Source organism: Oxyura jamaicensis, chromosome 1, assembly GCF_011077185.1.
Source record: "Oxyura jamaicensis isolate SHBP4307 breed ruddy duck chromosome 1, BPBGC_Ojam_1.0, whole genome shotgun sequence".
NCBI lineage: Eukaryota > Metazoa > Chordata > Aves > Anseriformes > Anatidae > Oxyura > Oxyura jamaicensis.
Window position 1 is genome coordinate 148,874,434 of NC_048893.1, and position 25,282 is coordinate 148,899,715.

At 38.3% G+C, this 25,282-nt stretch overlaps 1 protein-coding gene across 1 annotated transcript in view; it reads right to left on the bottom strand.

Moving 5' to 3' along the window:
* Positions 1-25,282, bottom strand: part of PCCA (propionyl-CoA carboxylase subunit alpha) — a 275,014-nt gene that overhangs the window by 43,659 nt on the left and 206,073 nt on the right. The window contains exon 20 of the mRNA XM_035318665.1: positions 14,127-14,180. Coding sequence (XP_035174556.1) covers positions 14,127-14,180 — 54 coding nt within the window. The remainder of the gene's footprint in view (positions 1-14,126; positions 14,181-25,282) is intronic.

The window sequence follows — 25,282 nt, forward strand, 5'->3', positions numbered from 1 at the left end:
ACAAGGGCGAAGTACGCCACAACCCTTTTCCAACAGCTGCCAGGCCTTTAAGCCCCATCCGTATAAAGAGCCTGCCTGTGGCAGCGAGTTTCCTAGGAAGCAGCTGCGTTTGTACAAAGCTTTTCTGCAGGGGAACTTCTCCGCTGCTCACCTCCCGCTGCAGAGCGGTCACAAAGGCCCGGAGAGCAGGATAGTCTGCGCTGAAACAAAAACTGAAACGTGCCATTCAACTTACAGTCTGTGCAGAAAGCCAAGCATCTGTCTTGGTGGAGCTCAGCATCTCACACTATGACATAAATGAAGATGGGGGAAATGACAGCCTCCGGTCTGACTTCCATTCCGGACGTTTTTACACCATTCATCAGCATAAATGTAAGGGAAAGGAGTTCCAATGACCTTCTGCTATCCACTACATCCTCAGGCAGTTGCCTCACTAAGGCTTCTCACAGCCCCTTCCTCCCTCACAGCCCAGAACAACGCTGCAGGGCATCCAAGACAGTTGACTCCACATCCTACAAGCCCAAGGAACTGAGGAGATGCTCAGATTCTCCCACTTCCATTCAACACAGCTAAACTATTGGGGAATCTGTTCCCCACCCCACAGCATGCCCAAATTCTTCGGAAAACCTGTGCCAGTTTCAACAGAGCGGTCAGTAATCTGAGGCTAACTGCTCGATTCAGGACAAGCACACAGCACAGGCTCAAGACAATGCAAGACCATCTGTCAGCAAGAATAATGCTTTTCCAGATGAGATGCTTCAGATAAGACATTACGTCCCTCCTGTTACCAAAGCTGGTTCCAGTGTAATTCTAGCAGTGGCCTGAACCACAAAAAGAGCCAGGCAGAAAAAATGAGAAGTGGAATAGCAGTCTGTGTTGTCTGCAGGTGGAAGGGCCTCCCGTTACTCTCACAATGCTGAAAGTGGTTTTGGAACCAACGTGTGCCACCTGCAACATGACCAAAACAGAAACACCACATGGGTTTTTAAGTGCTTTCAGAGCTGGCACAGTGTTGGAGGAGCTTCCACAGAGCACACACACACCTGAAAAGAATACAATTGCATCTCCCTTTGGCTCCAAGTTTACATTTGCCAGTGCAGTCTCAGCAGAGAGATCCACAGAGCGTGGATCATTCAGAGATGTGCTTGTGAGATCTTCCTCCTAAATTCCAGGGAACTCGGTGGCTTTGGGTTCTTTCTGCCTCTCAACAACTGCTCGAGGATTAGAGTTAAAAGGAAAGGGAGAAGGGTAAAAGGTATTGTTTGCCACAAGCAGAGCTGCCTCTGGAGCAGAGCAAATAACAATGTAGGGAAACCTGCATGGAAATAAGCCAGCAATCACGATCCTAGTAATGAAGAAAAACTCTATAAACGAGGAAAGAACAAACCACTGACCCTTCAGATCGTGGAGGGAAATTAATAGCTTTGATACTATTTTTCTACTTCTTACCTTCTCAGTGAATCCTCATATTATCGAGGCATTCACCAAAGATTCTCTAAGCCATGCACTTTTTTTCCCTTTGAAAATTTATCTACCATCCAAAGAAAAAGCATTGAACTTACACAGAAAACATGCACTTACTTTTTAACATTTTTAACAGTGACAAGGTTATAAAGCATTTGCTGGGAAGAAAAGAAAAAAAAGCAAGAAAAAAAGATACAGATTCCCTTTGCTTGACACTTTGCTTCTGATATCCTGTTTCCTGCATACCCTACAGATATTATAATCTTTATTCCTTCAGGGTGCTAATGGTAGTCTGTTTGAGAGTTCAATTCATCTCTGGTGATAATCTCTTCTTAACCTCCTCTACAGCTTCCATCATTCCCTTCCAGCTGGATTTTGACAGGTTAAGAGGCATCAACCTGCCAGGGCTCTCTTGATCATCAAACTCTTATAATAGTACCGTGCATTCTGCTGCATGCTTATGTTTCTATCACAAGTGTCCAGCCTTTTTCAGATTAGAAGTGGAGCTTCTGACCTCTCCTCAACTGGAGACTTCTGAGTGCAGTCACTCGAGCTCTCGTAAAGAAATGATTATTCCCTTTTACACACAGCATTACTGCAAACCTGGAATTGCTTGCCCTGATTTTCTCTATCTATATTACTTCTGTATCACTGCCCGGTAATGTCTTTTGGGACACCCAGGAATTTGTACAGTCGCTGTCAAGATGTGGAGTTATGGAGTCCCTTCGAGATATTCAAAAGCCAACTGGACATGGCCCTGGTCAGCCTGATCTAGTTGACCTTGCTTTGAACAGCGGGGTGTTAATTCGCATGTAACATTGCATTTCTATTTGTTTATTTGAGATAAATCAGGAAACAGTAAAGTTCTGGGTTCTAATCTTGCCTGCAACATGGTAAGAAACATTTTAAGACTGGAGAAACTCACTGCCTCTTTTGCATCTTGAGATGCTTCTCAACCTCTCTAAGGTATCTTTTGCTTTACAGGAAACATTAATACAGTTTGTGCCTCATAAAAGCCACCACTCAATGTCGTAAACTAGGATATCTCCACCTTCACATACTCCCTTCTGAGTCGGTGTGTCAAAAAATCGTTGGTGGGACAGATGCTTTTCGGGATGTAACTGTGATCTCCTTGATGCTGTGTCCAGATCTGGCTTTGGTACAGTGACCACACTGGGTTGTTCTGCTTGCTGAGTATCTGTTAAATGTTAACAGTGGGCTTGGAACTTAACAAGACTAAGGGAGGGAATCCCTGGGGCTCTTTTATAACTAAAAGATAAATGCAGGGAGAAAAAAAAAAAAAAAAAAAAAAAAAACAACAGTATCTTCCCTAAAAAATAAGGAACACCCAAAGACTGGTAACAGAACACTAACGTAAGTATTTTAAAACTCAAACATCTTTGTTTTTCCTCATATGAAGACTGACATCAAAGAAAGCAGAAGCGAGAGATGGTTCTGGGGACACTTCAGGAGAAATTCCTCTAAAGTAGGGAGGAGGAGGAGGTAACAGTGGAAACACAGGAGATCACCATGTCTTTCCTATCAACCAAGCCTTTTGGGCACGATGGAATATTCCCATGTGCCATTCAGCTTTGTTGTGCCGCGTACGCTGAAGCTCTTTGGCACAGGGGCAGTTTGTTTTCACTGTTCTTACAATAGTGCGGGCCTTTCCTTTTCATCCGCATTGCCCTGACCTCCCTTTTCTCCCTCCCTCCCCCCCAATCAAACAATTATCATCAGATGCAGGAAGAAGCTTGTTGTGGTTCTGCTGCTCATAACACAATTTGCTATGCTAATACTTCCTGTGCACCCTGCCAACATGGCATCTCTCCAAGACGTAAGACTGGAGTTTGGGAGATGGTCACACGAGCATGATACTTCCTACTACAACTGCTCTGCCCTTCACCTTCCTTCGCCTTACTGTGGGCAAGGGCTATAAATATCAAATGGCATGAATGAAACGAAGATGAACAAGCAGTGTGGATTGCTGTCTTTTGGAAAAGCAGAGATGCATGAGATTTTTGTTCAAACACTGCTCATGTAGTTTTCAATGTACTTGACACGGAATTTCTGGGGAACTTTAGTTCCATAAAAATTGACATAAACTGTCTGTTCCTGCTCGGTAAAATCAGTTCCCCTGTTACTTGCATATAAACGTAAATGGAAAAAAAATGCAGAGCTTCAAAATATCTATTGAAAGCTAATACTCTATTTTATAAGCAATGAATAAACTGCACCCGTATACTGTAAGACACACAACAGGGGCAAAGGAAAGACTTTGTTTTACAAGCAACAAGAGTTTCTGGTGTTTGACCAGTAGAGATGTTAACTCCAGTACTGTGCTGATGCACAGCAATTTTTCTCTAGTTTATTCTGGTCCTCATACTTCTAAATGGTGCTTACACAACAACATGAGAGTTAATGCCAGATTAACAGTAATACCTCTCTTCTCAACCCATATATTTCTAGGGAAAAAAAGCATTCCTAAAAACCTTGACACGGGGAATGCACAAGAGAAGCACTCTGAGAACAGATGAAAAAGATAGGTATGGAAAAATCATAGAAAGGATGACTAGAAAGAACAAATGAAATACCATGAAGAAGATTTGGCACGGCATACAATAAAGTAATATACCTTTTGTGACAGGAGGACTGAACTTCATGTATAAGGCAATAAATCCTGTCAAAAGAGACAACACAGAATAACAGAAGCAGATAATTTTAAAGACAGCATGGTTGAACACACATTCTGGATTCCATGACAGGCATCCGGAAAGAGGAACTGAAACCAGTTTTAGTTAAGATAATATACAAAAGGCAAGAGATTCAGCAGTGTGAACAAGAAAGCGTGGAACACAAGGAAAAGACACCTCAGTGCATGATGACAGCACTTAGAGCCCCATACTGGCTTCCTACCTGCTTCAAAGTATATTGCAGTGTGTTAAGTTTGACCTCTGACACGATCTCAAAGTTGGTCTTTTCCCTCAGTGATGGTCCTATCAGCAGAAATATTTTAGCTCATAGACAGCCAAAACGCAACAGAACAGAGAAGTAAAAAAATCAGTTATTACACTGATTTGTGAATTTGATAGGATACCCTACTGTTTACTCATCTTTTGTCATGTATTCTGGTGCTTTAACAATGGGAGAACAAAATTCGCTAAAGCAAGTTACAGGAATCTCTTTATTTGAACTTAGGATGCAAACCACAGTAATTACGAGCAGTGTGAGGCAATATTTTCACTATTTAGGACAGGAAGTGAAATATACCAAAACACATCTAAAATTACATTAGGGATTTATGTAGACAGAAGGTAATTACACAAAGTGGACTTTGGCCAAGACTCTCAGAACATGAAGCAATCTCGGAACCTTGTGGAAATTACCATGGGATCTTCGGTGATAAGTGGGCTAAATCTTTGTTTAAATTGTCCTAAAAAAAAGAAACCTTCTCTAAAAGCATGTTGTCTCTTGCTACATGGATTGACAGCACCAGCATACTCCAAAATTATGATGACATCTTCAATATTACAGCACACAAGTGGAAAAAGAAAACCGACCAACCAAACAACAAGGGGAACAAAACAGAAACACGCGCATTTAAAAAAGGAGTAGACATCTCAAGTGTTTAATGTGGACACAGTTACTTGCTTCCCCCTCTAATTTATTTCAGATTAGTATGAGATCCTTTATTTTAGGTCAGTTCTATGACAATGGAAGTACGCCAATGTAACCTTCGTTTTCTTAATTAGCATTTAACAAGAAGTTTGTCCTCCTCTAGAAATATTCCCTTCCATAAGGAAGAATAACCTTGAATAGAAGACAAAACTAAGCCAAGGAGAGGAGAAAAATGAAATCAAAGCTCCAATATGCTTATGTACCTTTAAAATGCATTTGTTTACATACCCTCAAAGCTTAAATAAAATAGCTCTGAATAAAAAATGACTTCATTTCCCAGAAGCAAGCATAGCACCGTGTCTGTATGCATAACTACTCCAGGGAAAACCAACTGCAAAGAATGTCTTTCTTTTCCACATGCTTCCTACCATGGACCATGTGGTCTTGTAACTCATTGTTTATCTTGTCTGGAAACAAAAATGCCACTAAAAAACAATCCCAGGCCAGATGGCCAGTTTCACTAATCTGACCCTATTTCTTCCAAGTAAATCTAGTCAACTGTTACAATACTGATGCCCCACATAATCCACCATTCCTATAATACTTAGATTTGCATATTTAGGTTAGAAATGCCAAGCATATCTGGATTAAGATTTCCCCCCAGTAAAACAATGCTTTGTCATAAATTCTACTCTGGAGACCATGCCAGTGGTTCATGACTTGAACCAGACACGTCCACACATTGACAATCCAAGTGGAAGCACACCCACAAAACAATCTGACTAAAGCTCACCTCTCTAGCTGAAATGCGTTTGGAAGTTTCCTTTTAGGCTCCTTAAACCCTCATGTAAAGAGTGACAAATGCAGAGATTCTCTCTGTAGCCGCCCCCATGATAACAGATGACAAGATGCAGCACAAGCTTCATCTCTTGCTAATTAAACGAATCAATTAAGAGACTATTGTTGCAACTGTGTAACTGCTGTTCTATAGTGGCAATAACAACCCCACAGGGAGGTCTTTTACTACATTAAAATGCTGTCCTCCACAACTCCATTTGATATTATTAGAAACAGTTATTTGCGTCTTGCTGTCATATTAGTAGCAAAGGCAAATTATGGAAATATGCAGACCAGAATGGTCCCAGTATGAGATCAGGTTTGGTTTTCAGCCTCCGAGGGAACAATTGCTGAAATTCCAAAGTTCCCTAAAGTTCTTTAATGGAACTGATAAATCTATCAGCACAGCATCCATTTAGATTCTAGGTAAGGGTCACATATTTGCATACTTTCCTGCTAAGCTGATACAATTCAACTAGATAAATTATCATATTAAGTTTACCCTCCTGAGTTAAACTGATGGAGTTCAAAATTGTTTTCGATGGTTGTCATTAATCGCTGTTACATCCTAAATGCTCACTTTGAAATCTAATTGTACTGGTGTACCAAGGGTCATATTAATAGTATTTTTAATGTTAAATCTTTGTAAAACATGTTTATTTTACTGATATTACCACTGAAGCCTAGAAGACTAATGAGAAACAAAGTATATTTATTATCAATAAAAACTTAATTTAAAATTTACATTCAGAGACTTAAATTAGCTTTACTAACTTCATCATGCCTTTGTTTCATTAAGATCCCTGGTTAAGCTTCATAGCCATATAAATTAATACCTCCTAAACAGTTCTTGGGTATATGCCAAAGCTGCAGCCATCAAAAAGCTGTTTAAAAACGTGGGCTACACATATGTTTATTATTTGGCAGTAGACATCTTCTGCAGAAAAAAAAAAAAAACAAAAAAACAAAACTAAATCTTCATTATGATGTAACAGTCTTGATACAGCTTAAAAAACAGCAACAAAAAATATTTCTTTAGTCAGACAAAGCAACTAATAATTCCTTTCAACATTGGTAAATCTGTCTACCAAAGGAAATCACTTGAGTTACACTTGGGTAACCTGTCAGCTTGTGTTCCAAGAAGTAACAGGCTAATCAACTACATTCAGTCCTTGTCCTTAAAGCATTACCAAGATGATTAAGAAAGAAACTTGTCAAAGGAATTTCTTATTTTTCCATTTGTTTGTTTCCAAGGGATATTGTGAGGGATAAGGGGCATAATTTATTATATGCAGAGACTCCTATAATACAGTCAACACACACACTACACAATCCACTTATACGAAGCACATTCTAGGGAATTCTCACCTACTTATGATGTTATCACACATTTTCTCTGCAAATTAAAGCTTTAATTGAAAACAGAAGAAAAGGCCAAGATTAAAAATGAACAAATAAAAAGCAAAACATTTAGGACCTCAATGCAATAGACCATTTCTAGTCTGGTTTCGTAAGACAGAAAGGCTCACAAACCAGATTTTCTGCCTCTCAATCCGCATCCCCAACTCATTCTGTATAATTATCCCATATGCACCCACCGACATTATTTTAACCTGCTGATAAACTTCAACCAAATTTGAAGAAAAGGCAGATAAATCCAACCGCCTGTAAGTACAGTAGGAATTATGACTATACTTTCCACAAGTCTTCTCAAGAGCAGTGGCTGTGTTGAGGAAACAAGACCTAAAATCCACACTTCAGATGAGGAAAAGGCAACTTGGCAGCAGCCAGTTGGCCAGCCTGCAGGTTTACATTGGCCATCCAACATGCATGTAAGCAGCTCCGGCTTCACCTTGACACTGTTAGCTCTCACTTGAGAAGGTCTCAAAGACTACAAGAAGTTGTTCTAGGGGAACTCGTGGAACCTGATTTCCTACAGATCTGTGCCCTCTATCTGGTATGTCTCCTTTTTCTTAAACAACCTCAGTATCCAATATTTTCTAAGCTTCTCTTTTTTCACTTTGGAAGGTAATAAACCCACAGCAAAGAGATGCTGTTCCCATTAGCTCCGTTCTGAAACCTAAGACTGCACCCACACTGAGGCTCGAAGGATACAAGTGATTGAAATATGTGCAAACTTCTGATTTGTTTCAAGTCAAAGCAAAACTCAAAGAACTATCATGTTTCTCCTTCCAAAGGAATTCTGAGCAAGAAATAATCAAAATAATCTAAGTGATTTTAGGACACGGTTTTTGGTAACACTCAAATTTCTAAATCTCTCGGGTGCTTTTGAGAGTTCATTCCCAACGGACAGCTTTAATATATTCACTATACTTTATGCTTTCAAATATACAAATGTATAACATGAGAAGGGCATGTGTAGCTGCATGGTGGCACACCATCATCCACATCACATCAGTTGGAACAATTCTCACTTCCCAGTCCTAATGGATGGGTCCGAGTATCATTGCTTTCAAAAGCTAAATCCATGTTGCATGAAGTGCCCCCTTTCTGCAGAATACTGCAGAAGTTTGTAGCCAGACTCAGGATTCTCACTGTCCATGTTCAAAAGTAATTTGCAGAATTTAGTATTTCCGAAGCAACCGACCATTTTACCTAGTGACACCTTCTGCACTTGTAATTCCTGACAGAAGCTCTACTACTAGAACACAATGGTTCAGAGAGGCTCTGAAACTAGCTGAAAAGACAAAAATCTACACAACTATAGAGTTCCCTTTAAATGAGCAAGGACCCTGATCTTAAGGCTTATGAAAGGAAAGAGTAAGAAAACTGTTAAAAAAAAAAAAAAAAAAAAGATATTGGCTTGCAAAATAAACTCCTGCTGGACTATATTTATTTTCTTTTGGTTAATATTCTACATATTCCAATACCGATAATCTTTGTAACCTCTGCAGGTTTTCAGTCAATGTTTGAAAGTCTGCATAAATCTTCAGTATATAAAGTCTCTGAAGTGTCACACAGAAAGAAAAGCAGAAAGAAAGAAAATCTGTTAAGAACTGCAATGATTTGTAAGGGTGAAAGAAGCACGTTGTTAAACATCTGTCATTGTGAACTACATCAGACTCATACAGTCAAAGCTTCCCATCTATATTGCCATTTAATTGGACTTTGTAAGAATGGAAGGAGAAAGAAAAAAGGAGGAAGCTGTCTGGAAGCTGATGAGATTATATACAGACTGAAAAGTTCCAGGACAATTTGTAAGCCTCAGTAATAGGACAGGAAAGTTGGAAGTTTGCTGTTGAAGGAACAGCAGACAAGTCATTGCAGTAGGGAGAATGGGAAAGGGAATCAGCAGTGAGAAGTAATTGAACTGTGGCCCTTAGGGTTAGCTTTGATACATAAATGATGAATATGCAATAAGCTGGAAGCAAAGGCAAAAATTTTGAGGAATGCCTGAATGTAAAGCTCTCCATTTCTGACCAACTTCATGAACAACATGGATAACTAATAGCCCTGATTGTTTATGAAGCATCCTTTTGCCAACTTATCTGGAAGCAGTTAAAGAACAATCAAAAAGTCATTAATATTGAATGATCACTACTGTACTAGAATATATGCCAACGATACTAAAAAGCATGGCCAGGGATTGACAGAGACTAAATTTCCAAAATTTAGTTTTTTCCATCTGGAGTCTGCAGATCCAGTGGTGGCGGTGGTAAATCACTAAACTACTTTGAGTGGGTCTGGAAAAAGGCAAGCACAATATGAACAAGGTGATATTAATCACATATGCTCCCACAGTAAAACTTCAGTTTTGTAAATCAAACACAGCAAAAAGCACTCTGTCAGGGATGAGACTGAAGCAATGGAAAAACCTCCAGCGAGAAGGCTGAACCAAGAAAATGGTGCCAGGGAACTCAGAAGCATCTGAAAAAGGCATGATCTTTAGGCCAGAATAACTCCAATCTCTCTTCTATGAGGGCTCCCATATTGCATTCACCACTGAAGGGACACTGTCAGGTAACATATTAAGCAAAATGACTAATATCTGACACATGTGTCACTTCATCATTCCCCAAAAGGAAAGACGTGACACTTTCTCTACATTGCTGTTCTGACATTGGAGAACAGAAGGTCAAAAGGAACTCCATGAATGATGACCAGAGGATAGTGAGGGTTGCACTATAGCGGAGATTTTTCACTGTCTGGGACTGTCTCTTTCAAGGGAAGCATTTCACTGGGCCAGCAGAACATTGCTGTCTAGCCCGGTCTTCAGCCCACAGCTGACAATGATGTAACGGATAGGATGGAGCCAGGCTACTCACTATCTGAACATAAAGAAAGCATTTCTTAATTTGAAATTTGATGCAGAGGCCATTACACACACTTTAGAATAAGTTTAATGCTTCCACAAAAATCTGCACTTCTCTCTGTACTTCAAGCTTTATTTGTGCTAAAGGCTGTCTGCCCAGATGCATTTCTTTGCTGAAGTCCAGCTAATAGAGGCATGAGCAATCAAGTAAATGATCAGGTATCAGAACAGGACCATCAGTGGTCCCGCAGGTAACAACCCTCTAAGATGAAAAAAGAAAAAAAAAAGTGGAACAAAGAGAAAAGAGAACCAAAACTGGAGGCTAACTAGAAAGAGGAGTGAAGGAGGGACTATGGTTCTCTGAAAGGACTGCTAAAGTCCTAAAACTTAAAGGCTTTTGAATTGCAGAAACTTTTTGTATAGATCTTATCAATTTTCTATAGATATTTGTTACAGATCTACTTCTGTGAGCTGCCTACATATGAGTGAAAACCCACAGAAGGCTGCCTCCCTGTTTCCTGGTATTCTGGCTTTTGGATGTGATTTTGGACATTAATCTGAAGCGTGGATTATCTTGTTTCCTTTCTCTTTGTACACTATATATCACAATGACATTTCTTGGTGTTAACAATAATGCTATTAATAAATAAACTACCTGAATAATTTTAGCTAAAATGGCAGAATAGCAGGAGTCCATGAGCACATCATACCACACCATGTCCACCAGAGACTAAAAATGAGTAAAATCTCAGGTAAAATCTCAGCCATGATAATAACACATCAACTGTTCTGAAATAATCTAGGTTAGCACTCAAAAATGTTACCATATCAAGAAAAATAAACCAGGTCAGCGTAGTTTCCTATTCTCCATCCATTTATTACAGCTAGGAATATATAAAAGTTGCTTGTTCTTTGGGCAGAAGTACCCTTGTATGTCCTTCAATAGCACGAGTCCTGTATCATATCTGAGTCTCATAACCCTCTACTAAAAAAAAAAAATCACAGAAAGTAAGCCATCTAATGACACTCAAATTTGAAGAGTGTCAGTTGTGATCAGAAAAACAAAATTGTGTTGACCCCCTGAATGATGCTAAGTGCACTCAAAGCTATGAGTTAAGGGAAAAGCAATATTTTTTCCTGTTCTCCTTTAAAACAACAGAAATATGCTGCCACACTAATCGAAACATTTGCCCTACTGTCCGTGTTTGCTTTGTCCGTTTGTTACACAGCAGAATTCATATTATACTGTTGTTGTCTTTCTGCTGTAATGTACTTTTCTCTGTCCTTCACTTAGATAAATGAAATATCAAGGATGTTCATAATAGAGAAACGTACTTTTCACTTCACCTCAGAATGGCAGCTGGCTTCCTGAAGCAGAGGTTTGTGTTTCATCAAAAACCAGTAGCAGAACTGTTTCTCTCGTCCAATGTCAAAAAATCAAGTTAAACCATTTATCTAAGCTGATGCCCTCTTGACATGCCAAGGAGCCGTGCTCCCAATCAGCTAGTTCTAAAAATATGTTCTGATGGACAGGCCTGCAGTGTGTACACTAAATAGCACCACACCGTCTGCCACCACTGAAGTGCCATCAAAATTTGCCCGTCAAAAGTAACACAGAATACTTACGGTTATCCCTAATGGTTTCCACTATGAAAAAAAAAAGGCATAATAATAATAATTTTATAAATGGTTTACTATGTTGATAATAATACATTACAGGAATAACGAGAAATCAATTTCTTGCTGGTAAATATTCTTTTCACTTACTATCTTGATTTTTAGGCCAGTAAACGTTTAATAAGATGTATGTAATGGAGAACTCAAAATGTATTTCTAGAACCTTCATTCATGATATTCTTTCATTTGATTAAACATCTACATTTGTGCGTGTGCACACATATATGTGTATGTGCACACACATAGACTGCAGACCTATACACGTAGACAGTCTACAGGGGATATCACCGCAAGGAAAAATCGTCCTTCCCACTCGTTACAAAAGCTGAGTGCATTAAGTTGAAATAAGCAGAGTACAAGGATATTAAAGGAGCAAAGGATAAATTAAATAAAGAAAACTAACTTAAGGAGAAGGAAAAGGACAGTAGGCTAGAAGAACTGATAGGAACACAAGTGCAGACTCTGTCTTGGGAAATGTGGGAAATCTGGTAACAGAGCAAACTCTGGGAAACAGACTTAATTACTGCATCTCTATCCTGCTCACTGAAGTTCTCTCCCTGGGTTTGATCAGCAGGACACATGCATAATTTATACTAAATCAAAATGGGGGATAGAGTACTACAGGGTTTTCTCTTTAGCCCTCCGGAGAATTTTAGTTATAATCATACACTTGATTTCCCAAAATAACAAGGATCCAGTAAACACAACATGAGCTTGTCAGTAAGATTTGATATATATTATAATCTATTAGCTGTTTCATCATCAGTTTTTTAAAGTCAAAACCAAATCAAAACTGTACCCTCTTTTGTCTTTTTTCTCTTGTTGCACGACGCCCAGCACAACAGTTACAGTCTGTAAGTAGAACTCCAGGGCACCTCTAACATATGAATACAAAATGTTTTCACATCTCACTTAACAAATTTAATTTTTAATGTCACTTTCCCAGTGCTACAGCACATTTGGGGTTCAATTAAATTATTTCCAGTATTATGTTATGAAGTTGCATTCATATTTGTATCTTATCTACTTGGAGTAATTGTTTTGTTTTGTTTTTTTCACCCAAGACTATCAGATCAGTCAGCTAGCAGCAATCTTGCATATGCAGGATGCAACTCGAGAGCTGAAACATCACTACAAAAACAATGCTGCAGAGAAAAATTGTATTTTATGTTTTATTTGTAACGGCTGCTCTGCTTGATATTGAATAAGACATAAATATGTGTATGTGCACATATACAGATATATGAAAAAGCAAAAAATATTAGGAGCAGACTTCATCTCTAGAAAACAGGCAAGTCTACAAGTATTCTTTTAAGTTTAATCTTACCATATTATACCTCCCCAAAAATGGCTTCATAGAACTTGTAGAAGAACTAATTACAAGTGGAATGAAAGCATTATCGTATGCTATCGTTATGTATCTTTGTCCAAAACCTACAGTGCATGAAGATGTCAGGACTAAATTTTAAAAGGAAAATTTCATTCCTGGACTTTCCACTGTTAGTGTCACTACTGAGACACCTGTCAGCAGCAATCAGGACAACTTACCATAGAGGATATTTCAATTCTACTTCATTTTCAGGTGCATAAGGAACTTGTAAAAATTCAATGACAGCATTTTAATCATGTAAATTATGGAACTGGATGCTGCTTCTATCACACGTTTATAAGCACCCATCACCTAACACCTAACTCAGATTAACAGCACATGAAAAATCTGTTTTACTGAGTAATTTCTGTGAAATGGTGTAAAATCTGTTTAAGATTTCAAATGTACTCCTCCCCAGCTAACAAAATCTGGGAGCGTATTTAATTTGAGTGAAAAAAAACACTTTGCATCATTAAGCAGTCTTTTTATAAGAGAGTTACTGACGTGCCTTTGGGATGTGAGAGTACATGCTATGGTGAAGCAACAGAGATCAGAATGTTGAGGTGCTGGGGAAGAGTGGTTTTGATTCTGACATGGATCAAACCTGAGTATCTTGTAATAAGCTTACTAGTCTATACCCAGTTACTTTTAAAACCCTCAGAAAAGGAACAGAGACAGACTTGAATCAATTTAAATGTGGAGTTCACTGTGCTTTGGAAGTTATCTTTAAAAAATTGCCTAAATTCAGCTGTTAAGCTCAGAATATTTGCACAATGCTAACCTTCACAAACACATGCTTGAATGTGCTTCCAGTACCATTTACCTGTTTTCTGTTTACATTATATTCTTCTACCAGGATAACTCTTGACAATAGTTACATGTACTTACCACTGTGCCTAGAAACTGAATGCTTGTACTTCCAGAGGCATTCCGAGAAAGCCGCTGAAAAAAAAAAAAAGATGTAAAAAATGATTAGAAGCTTCTCAGAAATGTGAAACAATTCTATTTTCTTTGTGTCTCATCGCTGTAATCAAAACTGAGTAGACAAAACTACACATAACACAGATAAAACAGGCATTTCCTTCAGGACTTTCAGTACCAGAAGCCTAATTCATACTTAACTCAGATTTTGGTTTTGTTTCAGTCAATTCAATAAAATTTATGTTGAAGAACAATGAAAACAAGTATGACCAAGTAAAATGCAAAACAATCTTGGGCTTGCAGAAAGATGAATATTATGAATAAAGAGGCTTTTGCCATCTCTAAGTGTCTGATTCTGTATTCCTGTTGCTCACACGTAATATTAATTTAATTTCCTCCTAATGAGAAACTTTTATATCTCCTTTTAAAATTCAAACCTCCAATGATGCTACTTCAAAAAAGGGAAAAAAAAAAAAGAAAGAAACATCTGGTTACCTACTGCAGAGTTCATGAGTTGAGAGAAGTTATTAAAGTCTTCAAATACTATATTGTCAGTAAGCCACAAGACGACGCAAAAGAAAGTATGTTATTGATTCAACACAATGTTACCCAGAATCTAAACATGTCAAACACAGAAAGAATTCTTTTTTCTTGTGAGTTGTTTCTTTCTTCAGTGCAAAAAGCTTTTTCTTTTTCTTACTGCAATTGCATATATAGACCCAAAATCAGTGCCCGAGTCATGAAATGCAGATCTCATACTTGCACAACGGCACGCATACATACAAATACAGATCAAGAAGATGGGTATAAAAAGCAGAGAGCTGCACTGAGATCTTCAGCATTTCAAAGGCCATGAATCCTAGCAACAGGGCTGCAAATCTGCTTGAGAGATCCTCTCTATTCTGGTACCCCAGGCAAAACCAAGCGGACATCACTTAGGTATGTATAACCCACCCTCGAAATCTTTCAATTGCAGAGATTCCACAGTCACCCTATGCAATTTATCAGTTTTCAGCATCTTTATTCTTAGGAAGTTTTTTCCTAATATCTGATTAAAATTATCCTGTGCTGCAACTGCAGCACATTATTCCTCCTCTTCTTCATGACAGACAGGAAACACAGATTACTCCCTTTCCTTTTACAGCTACCTTTCAGGTATGTGAAGAGCCATTAGTCTTGTCTTCTCTTGACTAAGTGAAAAAATGCTCTACAACAACAGCTAGATAACCCCCTGAGCAAGTTTATTAGCCATAAATTAAATGCCGGTCCCTTTTTAATAATAGTGCGTGTTCCTCAACTACACTTTATGAAGTAATAATTACTATGGCCCAAACATGGGTACTTTTTGACTTAACAGGTCACACACTGACACTGCAATCTGTACAATCATATGAAAACAAAAGATGATGTGCCAAAGCCTGACATATTTCAACAATAATGATTAATGGAATGGAAAATATGGGAAATAAAATTTCATACAAAACCTGACGTTTACTTTTATAAAGGAAACAGGAATATACACTTTTCCCACAGTCTAGGATAAACATAATCAGGTTTTGGAAACCACAAAGAAGAACAAAGTACCGGCTGCCTACAATGAATGAACCGCATGCCAAAACAAACAAGTCCCAACCACTTGATAAGCTGTCAGAAAATGGCAAGCCGAAAAAAATTAAAGGATTTAATTTCTTTTTTTCCTGGAATGCCCTCCACCCTCGTTAGAGTTCTGTCACTTATTGTGCTACTCTTTTGTCCACTTTCAAGGGTCATTAGAGACCTTTTCATGTCCTAATAAAAATTCCATTTTTTGGCTAATCTCCCCATCACACATAAAAACACAAATTAAAAAAAACAAAACGAAACTAAGCAAAAATTAAATGAAAAATAGAGCCCTTTTGTCATTCTCTTTAAAGGCTTTCAAAGTAAAGCCAGGTATCTTGACAACTTGACTTATTTTTCACAACTAAGAATCAAAAAGTATTTCTTCACACAAATTGTCTTTATTTCCAGATAAACAAGCTAGCAAGCCAATTTAGCAATATGTGGACTAGATATCTAAATCCATATATATATATAAAATCAAGAAGGCTCCTTCTAAAACTAAGGTCACCAGACAAGACAAAGATATAAACAGCCTTTTTCCTGGTCTGACACTGCTTAGGTGTACTGGTGTTACAGTAGAGTGAATCCTTACTGCTGTTTACTGTGTCCAGAATAGACACACTACATTCGGTCATCAGTAGCATCAAGAGTCAGTGTAAGAACTAAAATCTATCTCTTGAAATAATAGACAGTATAGGAGAAAAAAAAATGGGAAAGGGGAGGAAAACGGTCAACAAATACAGAGGATAAAATGAACTTTTCCTTCTGGGTATCTCTTAAAAAACAAAAAATAAGAAAGAAAGGTAGAGAAATTCTCCAAGTCACAAAACATATGTTACACCAAGACCAAAAAGGGAACTGCCAGGCTTTTGAGAAACACATTACAAAAGAAGTCAGCACATTATCATAATTAATGTTTCAAATTACAGTTGTAAATAAATTTCAGCTGTTAGATGTGATTAGATTTTTTGAAGCATATTGAAAGGAGTTATTTCTGTTCCACTGGTGGGCTTGTGTTTCTGGGATTTGTAAATGTAATTGATGTTTTCAAGAAAATGAAAGGACATGGTTAACAATTATTCTTTTATTTTCCACCTCTTTAGAAAAAGGACCAGTCTCCAGTTACTCTTGTTAAGTTAGATATTTACATATTCTATACCTCATAATAGATGGTTTCATATTGCATGTGATAGCAGGAAAGTAATCAAATAGAGGTAACAAAAGAGAATAGCTAATTATATGCATTGCCATTGTTTTCCTAATAAATTGCAAATTATTTACTAAGAGGTTTACAGCAAAAAAGCACAGGAAGTCTACCACTTGAACAAAGACAAAACAACACTATGTTCACCTGCGAATACAGTAAAATTACATTGTTCATATCAATTACGTGATCTTAGACATAACTGATACTCTTCTCATTCATTCAACTGCTAGAGCTTCAGGCTACCTTAATTAGCATAATATAAATTAAAAGTATAAAGCTTTTTCCTTATGAGAAAGTAACACCCTAAACCTACTCTGAGAAAAAAAATCACAATGTCAGAAAATCCATTTGTACTCTCGAAGCTGTCAAATGGGTCTGAGTTTTACATAAATATTACATGTATTTTTACACACAGGTTAGAGTATGTTATACTGTATATGCTATGTATATACAAACAAAATGCTTGTGTCTGCATGTAAAAAATGTGTACAAATCATACAAAATGTGTTCGATTTTCCTACTCTGCCTTAAGTGTATGCTATACCACAGCCATTTCACAAACAATCATTTTAATCTGTAAATCCCAGAAAATTACCAGAGGTTAGTGTGATATGACTTTAAATTCTTCTGCTTTGCCATAGAAAATTATTTCCACTTAGCTGAGTATCAATGATCTATTCATTGTAAGATGCAGTAGGGTTACAATCAGCTTTGCATTAAGCCTGCAGTGGATGAGCACTTTCAGATAAAAGTGATAATAACCTTTACATGAAGGAGGATAAAGCAGCTCAGCCAAATATAAAATATATATTATTGAAAGAGGTTCTAAACTGACATGGACATTATTAAACAATAACAAGATCTCAGAATTTTTCACAAATCTTCTGGTACCTTGGGCTCTCCAAGCTGCTTGATGGGAGCAGCTGCACAGAAGAAATGGTATCAAAACAAAGAAACTGAAACAGAGCAAAAGCAATTTTTTGCTTTGCTTACAAATTAAAAAAAAACACAAATGTGTCATGTCAAAATGAATATTTATTCACTGGCAAAGGAAGTAATGTATTAAAGTTTCCCAAACACATTTATCTTCAACTACCATATATACTACCTTTATTTGTTGAAAGTAAACTTGGAGACCATTTTTTACAGAAAATATAAAGATTGTCACTTGGCCAATCTTTTTAGCAATTTTTTCAGGTGGTGGCATGACTACATTGCCAGTCAGACAAAATGTACCAGACTACACAGAACGAGTTAAAAAAAAATCCCAAACCCAGAAAACCTGCTGATAAGTATCTTAAATAATTCCAGAAGACTATAGATAAAATTGTGAGTGAAACACTATGTTTTCCCAGCATGGTTTTGTTTTTCAAGATGCAGAAGTTCTTGCAGCCCCTATTGTTTCACCTCAACTGCTTGCTACCAGAAATTCTGAATGTCTTATGTCATGAATTTTAAGTGGAGAATGCTATCCACATTTTCACCACTAATTGTAACTTCTTGAAAATTCAGGCTAGCAAAATATAGGTCAGAATCATCCCCAGAAAGGTTCAATTTAAAATAAATAAATAAATAATACTGCTACAATACTGAAGTCAGGAAAAAAAAAAAAAAAAAAAAAAAAAAAGGTTGTATTTTACCTTGTAAAGTTATAGCAGATTCGGCTTCTAGTAACTCATCTATCTATGAGATTTGGTGTATATGAAGGTGTGAGGACACCTGAAATGCTCCACCATTCAACTCTGTCAATCCCATCTTTGGAGTCCCATGGCAGGGACAGAGAAAGGGAGAAATCTACATTTTCAGGCAATAAGCATGAAACCATGAAATCATCATTTTGTCAAAATGTGAAGACTGGTTTGGCTTTCTCTCTCTCTCTCTCTCTCTCTCTACTTTTCTGTCTTCCCCTAGAACCTTTGCAGAAAGCAGAATGCTCCATACTCCCTTTTCACAGTGTAAAATCCCAGCCCACAGACTATAGCAAGGCAACTTCCACAATGTTTTGGAAGGGCAAAACCTCACCCCAGAAATAACGTAGCAGCAGCAGCCCACTCCTGGGGTCTTCTTGCATGGCTGACCCATAAGAAGGTCAGGCATGGACACTGGACCCTATATCTACAGGCATTGACCAAGCTTTCCTGTCCATTGACGACCAGATGTCCAGACCTGTGCAGCCTTGCAAGCCTTTCCACTGATGGGATCACTCCACTTTCGTCACAATTTAGTGTTCTCCACTGGTGGTGCCATCATTTCCTCCGCTTACTGCATTAAGCTACAGACTGAAGCATGGCTAGATGTTGCGTGCTGCTCTACCCCTAGCCATTACCAGTTTAAGATCAGTCTTTAAAGTAAATGAAGCCTCAGTTAGCTGTTCTTCCTCAGGGTACGTCTCCATTTTCCAGCTTCTTACAAGGACAGCACTCACCCTGTAGGGAATGTGATGATCAAGTCCTGCTGTGTATGAAGCATTTTGACATGTGAAAGATCTCTAAAGATTGGCTTAAATAGTACTATGACTAAGTATTCTTTCCCTTTAAAATGAATCCTTCCAGTGTGCTAAGATACTGGCCTCCCCCCACACCTGCTGCAAGCTACCTGCATCCTCTTCCAAGGACCAAACAGAATCCACTCCCAAATAGTACAAATACAGGTGTCAAACACTGTTTGAATGGCTTACAAGGCATCAGTCCACATAGAGGAACTGCACTTGTATGAGTAAGTGTCTGAGGCACCATATTACAACTTTTAAAAGAAGAACTACGCTCTTAATGCCTGAAATCTAATTGCAGTAGGTCGCTTAGGAACTTCTCTGCTCTCATAAACAGAAAAAATGGAAAGAGCTCCTTTCCAATATTTCTTTAGATGATATGCAATGTTAACATCACTTGTTATATCTTTTTACCACGCTTTTGACATTGAAAAGTTTAATATTAATGCCACTGCAGTATTGCTGTCACATATACCTAGAGCACCTTCCAAAAATGTCCATGTGCTCCCTTAACCCTCTGACAAAGGTGTTGTTATAAAGCAGTGGATGATAGGCTTAAAAAAAAAAAAAAAAAAAAAAAAAGGCACCACCAAAATCCACACAGGATTTTGTGTTTGTTTGTTTGTTGTTTGGTGTTGCTAAAGAATGAATCTAAAAGACATTTCCTCCAGCTATGTATGTTCACAGTACTGTGAAGAGTTTGGGTCTCTCTGTGAACTTTGAAATTTCTTCTGTTATTACATTAAATCATAAAATGAGTGAAACTTTTAGCAGTGTTATCCTCCTTTGGACATGCTGTGATATGTTCTGCTCTCACAGACAGACACTGTGCAGGTAATACGCTGCCCTGTGATCCTAGATCTTACAATGTTTGTCATGACTCAGAGACCTTTTGCAGGATCTATAGTCCTCTCTTGCTCTTCCATGTCCCTCTTCCCCTTTATTCTCTGAGTGTATTACCACGTTCAAGAGAACAACTCATTGCCTTTCAACGTTTAGGTATAAAATTATGATGTCTGTCAACAGCTGAATACAATGCTTCGGTCTTTGGACACACAAACAACACTTAGAGCTATTCATCCCGAATGTTGTCTGTCATTAAAATTTAAAGCTCCTTTGGAAAAAAAAGGTATGCCATAAGATACTGCAACAACTAACACCATTTGATTAACCCCTTGAGTAGCACAGAATATTACTAATCTTATTAAAGAAAGGGAGAAGCGTGTTATTCGTAGATACAGCTTTAGTGCAGGAGAACTCTCAGACAAGTGGACAATTAATTCCAGAGGGAGCAGACATAGAAGTTGATCGCTCATTTCCTTCCTGAATCAAAAGAAAATCATTTTCATGAAAGAACTGGATAGGGTGGCGATGTGCCTTTTGCTCCAGCTTCTCAATTAAAAACAAACAAACAACAACAAAAACAGAAGGCAGGAATAATCTGTCATTTTATTATTGTTTATTCCTTGATTTTTCCTCTTCCCTTTACACATTCTCCATTCAAACCATGGACAAGCACTAAGTCAGCCCTCAGTTAAACTGATTTCACACAAACTGTAGACCGCTCATGGGAGTTGGGTACTTGCTATTAAAGTAGATATTAACCCAAGGACTCTGGTATGACAGTAGAGGATATCTGATCTTTTAAAATGCTTCAAGACTCATGAGCTGGCAACATTGCTGTCATATAGGTTACATATGACAGCATATGTATATGTTCAGGGTTCATTTTAAAAAGTAGTAATTTTAACAATTTTGGCAAACACTAGTGTCAATCAAGCCACAATAGTAATATTTGCTTTAATACACATTATTTGCGATTACAGCAAGAAGCACCAAACCACCTAGCTCTTATACATCTTCTCTTTCCCTACAACTCCTGGAAGTAAAGGATGAAGTGTCACAACTACCAACTGTCTTGCACAGAATCTTTCACAAACCCAGCAAGACGAATTAACTAATAATTATCTAAAGCAGATCACTCAGGTCTTTCCAAGTACACCTAGGAGATGTGCACTGAATGATCACACATGCTGATGAAGTTTCAGAATTCCTTCTAACTATTCCTTCTCTTTGCTCCTGTGTCTGCTCCTTTGGGAAGGACCCACCTCCACCAAGAACAGCTACGTTGCCTGCCAAGAGTGACACCGGGACATCACTGCCCACAAGGTTCCCATCCTCTCTCCAGCTGCTGACATCCAGAAGTGATATTTTGGTATTTTAATAGATGATTCAATAGGAACATCAACTCTATGTTTAGGTTTGGTCAAAAAGCCAAAGGAAACGTTCATAATTAGTAATGAGAATGAACAACACATCAGCAAACACCATCAAGTTATGGTAGAAGTTTAAGTTTTGCCCATGCTTTTAATACAGAGCACAGTTCTGGCCCCCACAGCTCAGAAAAGATACAAGAGAAATTGAAAATATTCAAAGAGTAACATAATTGTAAAGACAAGCTACTCTACAAGGAGCAACCCTACAGCACTGAAAAGAGGCAATTGAGGGAGGATACGAGCAGCATGGGCAGTGTGTAGGGATCAACAGTTTATGGTCTTTTCTAATACAGGGTCTAGGAGGAATTCAAATGAGGCTAACGCACACTGCCATAGCAATTATTAGGCAACGATAAGGCTGTAATAAAAAACTTGCCAAAATTTACCACTCTCCTAGTGCAACTGCAGGGAAAGACATAAAAAGAATAATGAGCCCTGATAGACAGATACTAATACCTCTAGAGAAAAATAAAAGCCTGAAACACAGTGAGGCATTCTATGCTGTATGCCACAGGCTTTTGTATTTGTCTTTTACCTGGGATATTTGAGAGCTTGTTTGTACTTATCTCAAATGCCAACAAAGTGTCAAGAGAGGCAATAATTTAGTTTCTGCGTAACAAATCCACTGACCGTCTTTGGAGTTTTGGGACTGAGCTGTTTTCTCAGATGTGGGAGGCTGGACGAGAAAACATGAAAAAGATGGGCAGCCTGTGTTTCTGTACTGGTAAATGAAAGTGGGACACGCACGAATGGCTGGTCCCCAAGCCAAATGGCAACAGCTGTCCCAGTCCCGCTGCTTAGGTCTATAATACATTACATGATTTTATACCAGATTTGTCTAGGTCAGCCATTATTGGATAGGCTGAAACAAAGCCAGGCAGTGATCTAGCAAATGATCAATACATGCCATCAGGAATCCAGTGCTGGGGCTTGGGTTTTTCTTTACCCTGGGCAAGGGGGTTGGAGTTAGATGATCTTTAAGGTCCCTTCCAACCCAAACCATTCTATGATCCTACCTGACAGTATAGCTTAGAAAGCCTGTGGCTTTGTACGACTCCAAGTCACTGCCTCTGTTTGCAAATCATCCTGTGTTCCTCTTCTAGAGACAACCTCACAAAAGTAATTCCCAATTCATGGTTAAAAGGCAATAGCAGAGTGCATGCAGTAATTGCATAGGGCTGAAGAATGGACTGTCAAAGTCTTCACGTACATTGTTCACTAAAGCTTTCCAAAATCACTTTCAGTGTTTAAGAAAATGAGTCTGCTGAAGTAATGATACTGCAGACCAGAAACATATATATCATTATCGCAGATTACATCTGAGATCTCAAAACAGTACAAAAAATTATAAAGATATATTTTTTAAAAAATTACACGTGTTTGAAAAGTCTCCACTGGGTTGAAGGAAATGAATACTTGGGCACAGGCTTTATTCTCCTGTCAGACATTTCCCAGAATGTCAGACATTTCCCAGGAACAAAGGCTTCATAACCTACAGCATTTTCATTTTTTTTCTATTATAAACCAAAATAATAATCAAAAGAAACCTTGTGTCAGAGAAGCACTTAAATTTGTCATATCCTAGGATGTAGAACATTCTCCTCCTGCTGCAATTGTTGATGCAATAAATAAATTAAATGAAAAAATAATAAGCAGTGCCAACACTGAATGCGACATAATACTGTAAGTAGAGAAAACTCCACTGATAAAGCTTCATCTGTTTCATTCATGAAAACACTTGATGCCTGAGACTGATGATTTCAGCTTTAGAGGATCATGTTCTTGCTTAGTAACTCCATTACTCTTGTAATTACACCTTGCTGTGACTGATAAAGACCTTTTTAGCGCAGGGTTTGAGATGCCCTACAGAGTCACAGAACAGTTAGGCTGGAAGGGACCTCTGGAAATCAGGTAGTCACCTCCCCTTTTCAAAGTAAAGCTAATATCACAGTAATATCAAGCTGCTCAGGGCGTTGTCCAATTGAGTTCCAGGTCCCAGAATTTCAGTTCAGCAGAGACCAAACTTTGAAAAAACAGAAAATACAAAGAGAAGACATCACCACTTCTATCATAAGGCTGCTTTGCTGAAGCTGCCAAGAGCCACCAAGAGTTTTCCACATCCCAGGCCTGGGTTCCCTTTATCGGGTGGAAGGCTTCATTAGGGCAAGCTGGCAGAGCAGTGAAATCAGTGTGAGATGATGATATACCACTGGAGTGGCAGGGTGCGTATGGTACAACAAAGAGGGACAAGTGTTAGCATGAGATGGTGACAAAGAATTTATTTTGGCAGAGAATCCTCTTGCTAGAGGAAACTGTCTGGAGGTAGATAGTATATAAGGATGGGCTGAGTGTTTGATGATGGGATCAATGAAAGTAGAGTAGTAAACTGAATCCTCTCCAAAGGTACTACAAAACAGCACCAAGGAGTTGTAAAATTTAGATGCGTGGTGCTGTCAGAGAGAAGGCTCAGAATTTGAAGGGTGGTGGTGGTTTTTAAGAACTTGCCCTAACACAAGTAGCGCCAAAGCAAAGAGGGTTTGAGGACCTCCTATTGCTTTCTTTCCTGGGCAACCTCATCCTTCTGAGCAGGGTCACAGCAGTAGGTGTCTACTTGCAACCTGATTGTAGTGTGCTGTCAAATAGAGGACTTGCAGCAAGGTTAAAGTCCATCTCCTGACTTCTTGGATTCATTTTATCTGGAGGTCCCCTTAGAGTCTGGTTCACACGAGGGAATAAAAGGAGTTGTTCAGCATTAAGGAAAAGTCAGCTTAATCTCTTTTCTCCTACCCCCTGCCCAGGGAGAGAGAACAGGTCATAGATGATGTCTCCTACAGGCACAGGGCTCACTGAAATCCAGCTTACTTTTCCAAGGGAGCAGAGGTAGAGGGATAAAATAATCCTTGCTGTCCCAAAATATGCCTATCTTCTTACCTCCAAGCTGTTGTTACTTTCCAGGATGCCATTATGAACCACCGTTCTCCCTTTCTGTTTCTACCTGAATTCTTACAGTTCTTTTCATCAACTCAACGTCTTCTTCTCCACTCTCTCTTCACAGAAATAATCAGGTTCTTCATTTATTTTTATTCTAAATGTTGCCTGAAAGGCTATATGATATTCAAATTATTTTTTATATAAAAGAATATTATATATATGTATTTAAAATTAAATATTAACCAATCCCTTTAAATCTGAATCCTCATGTACTCCTATGGTAACCACGTGCCTATAGATACTTCTTCCCTCATTTTCAGCAAAGGTAGGTTCCAGATTGACAATATCTCAACATAACGGTCCAGAGCCATTAACATATTTGGGAAAATGTATGGGAATCTTACACTTCATAATGTATTTAATTCAGTCTCCCCAAATGAGTGGTAGGTTCTAGTCAAAAGTGGAGAAAATTACGAGAAACTGGGATCAGCTGAGGAATTACTAAAAGCAAAAACAATAAAAAACAGTGATGGAATCTACATACTTCAAGAAATACTATGGGGTCTGTCCCCCACCTTCTTTCTTGAAGAGTATATCTGAGAAATTTCTTGCTCAAATG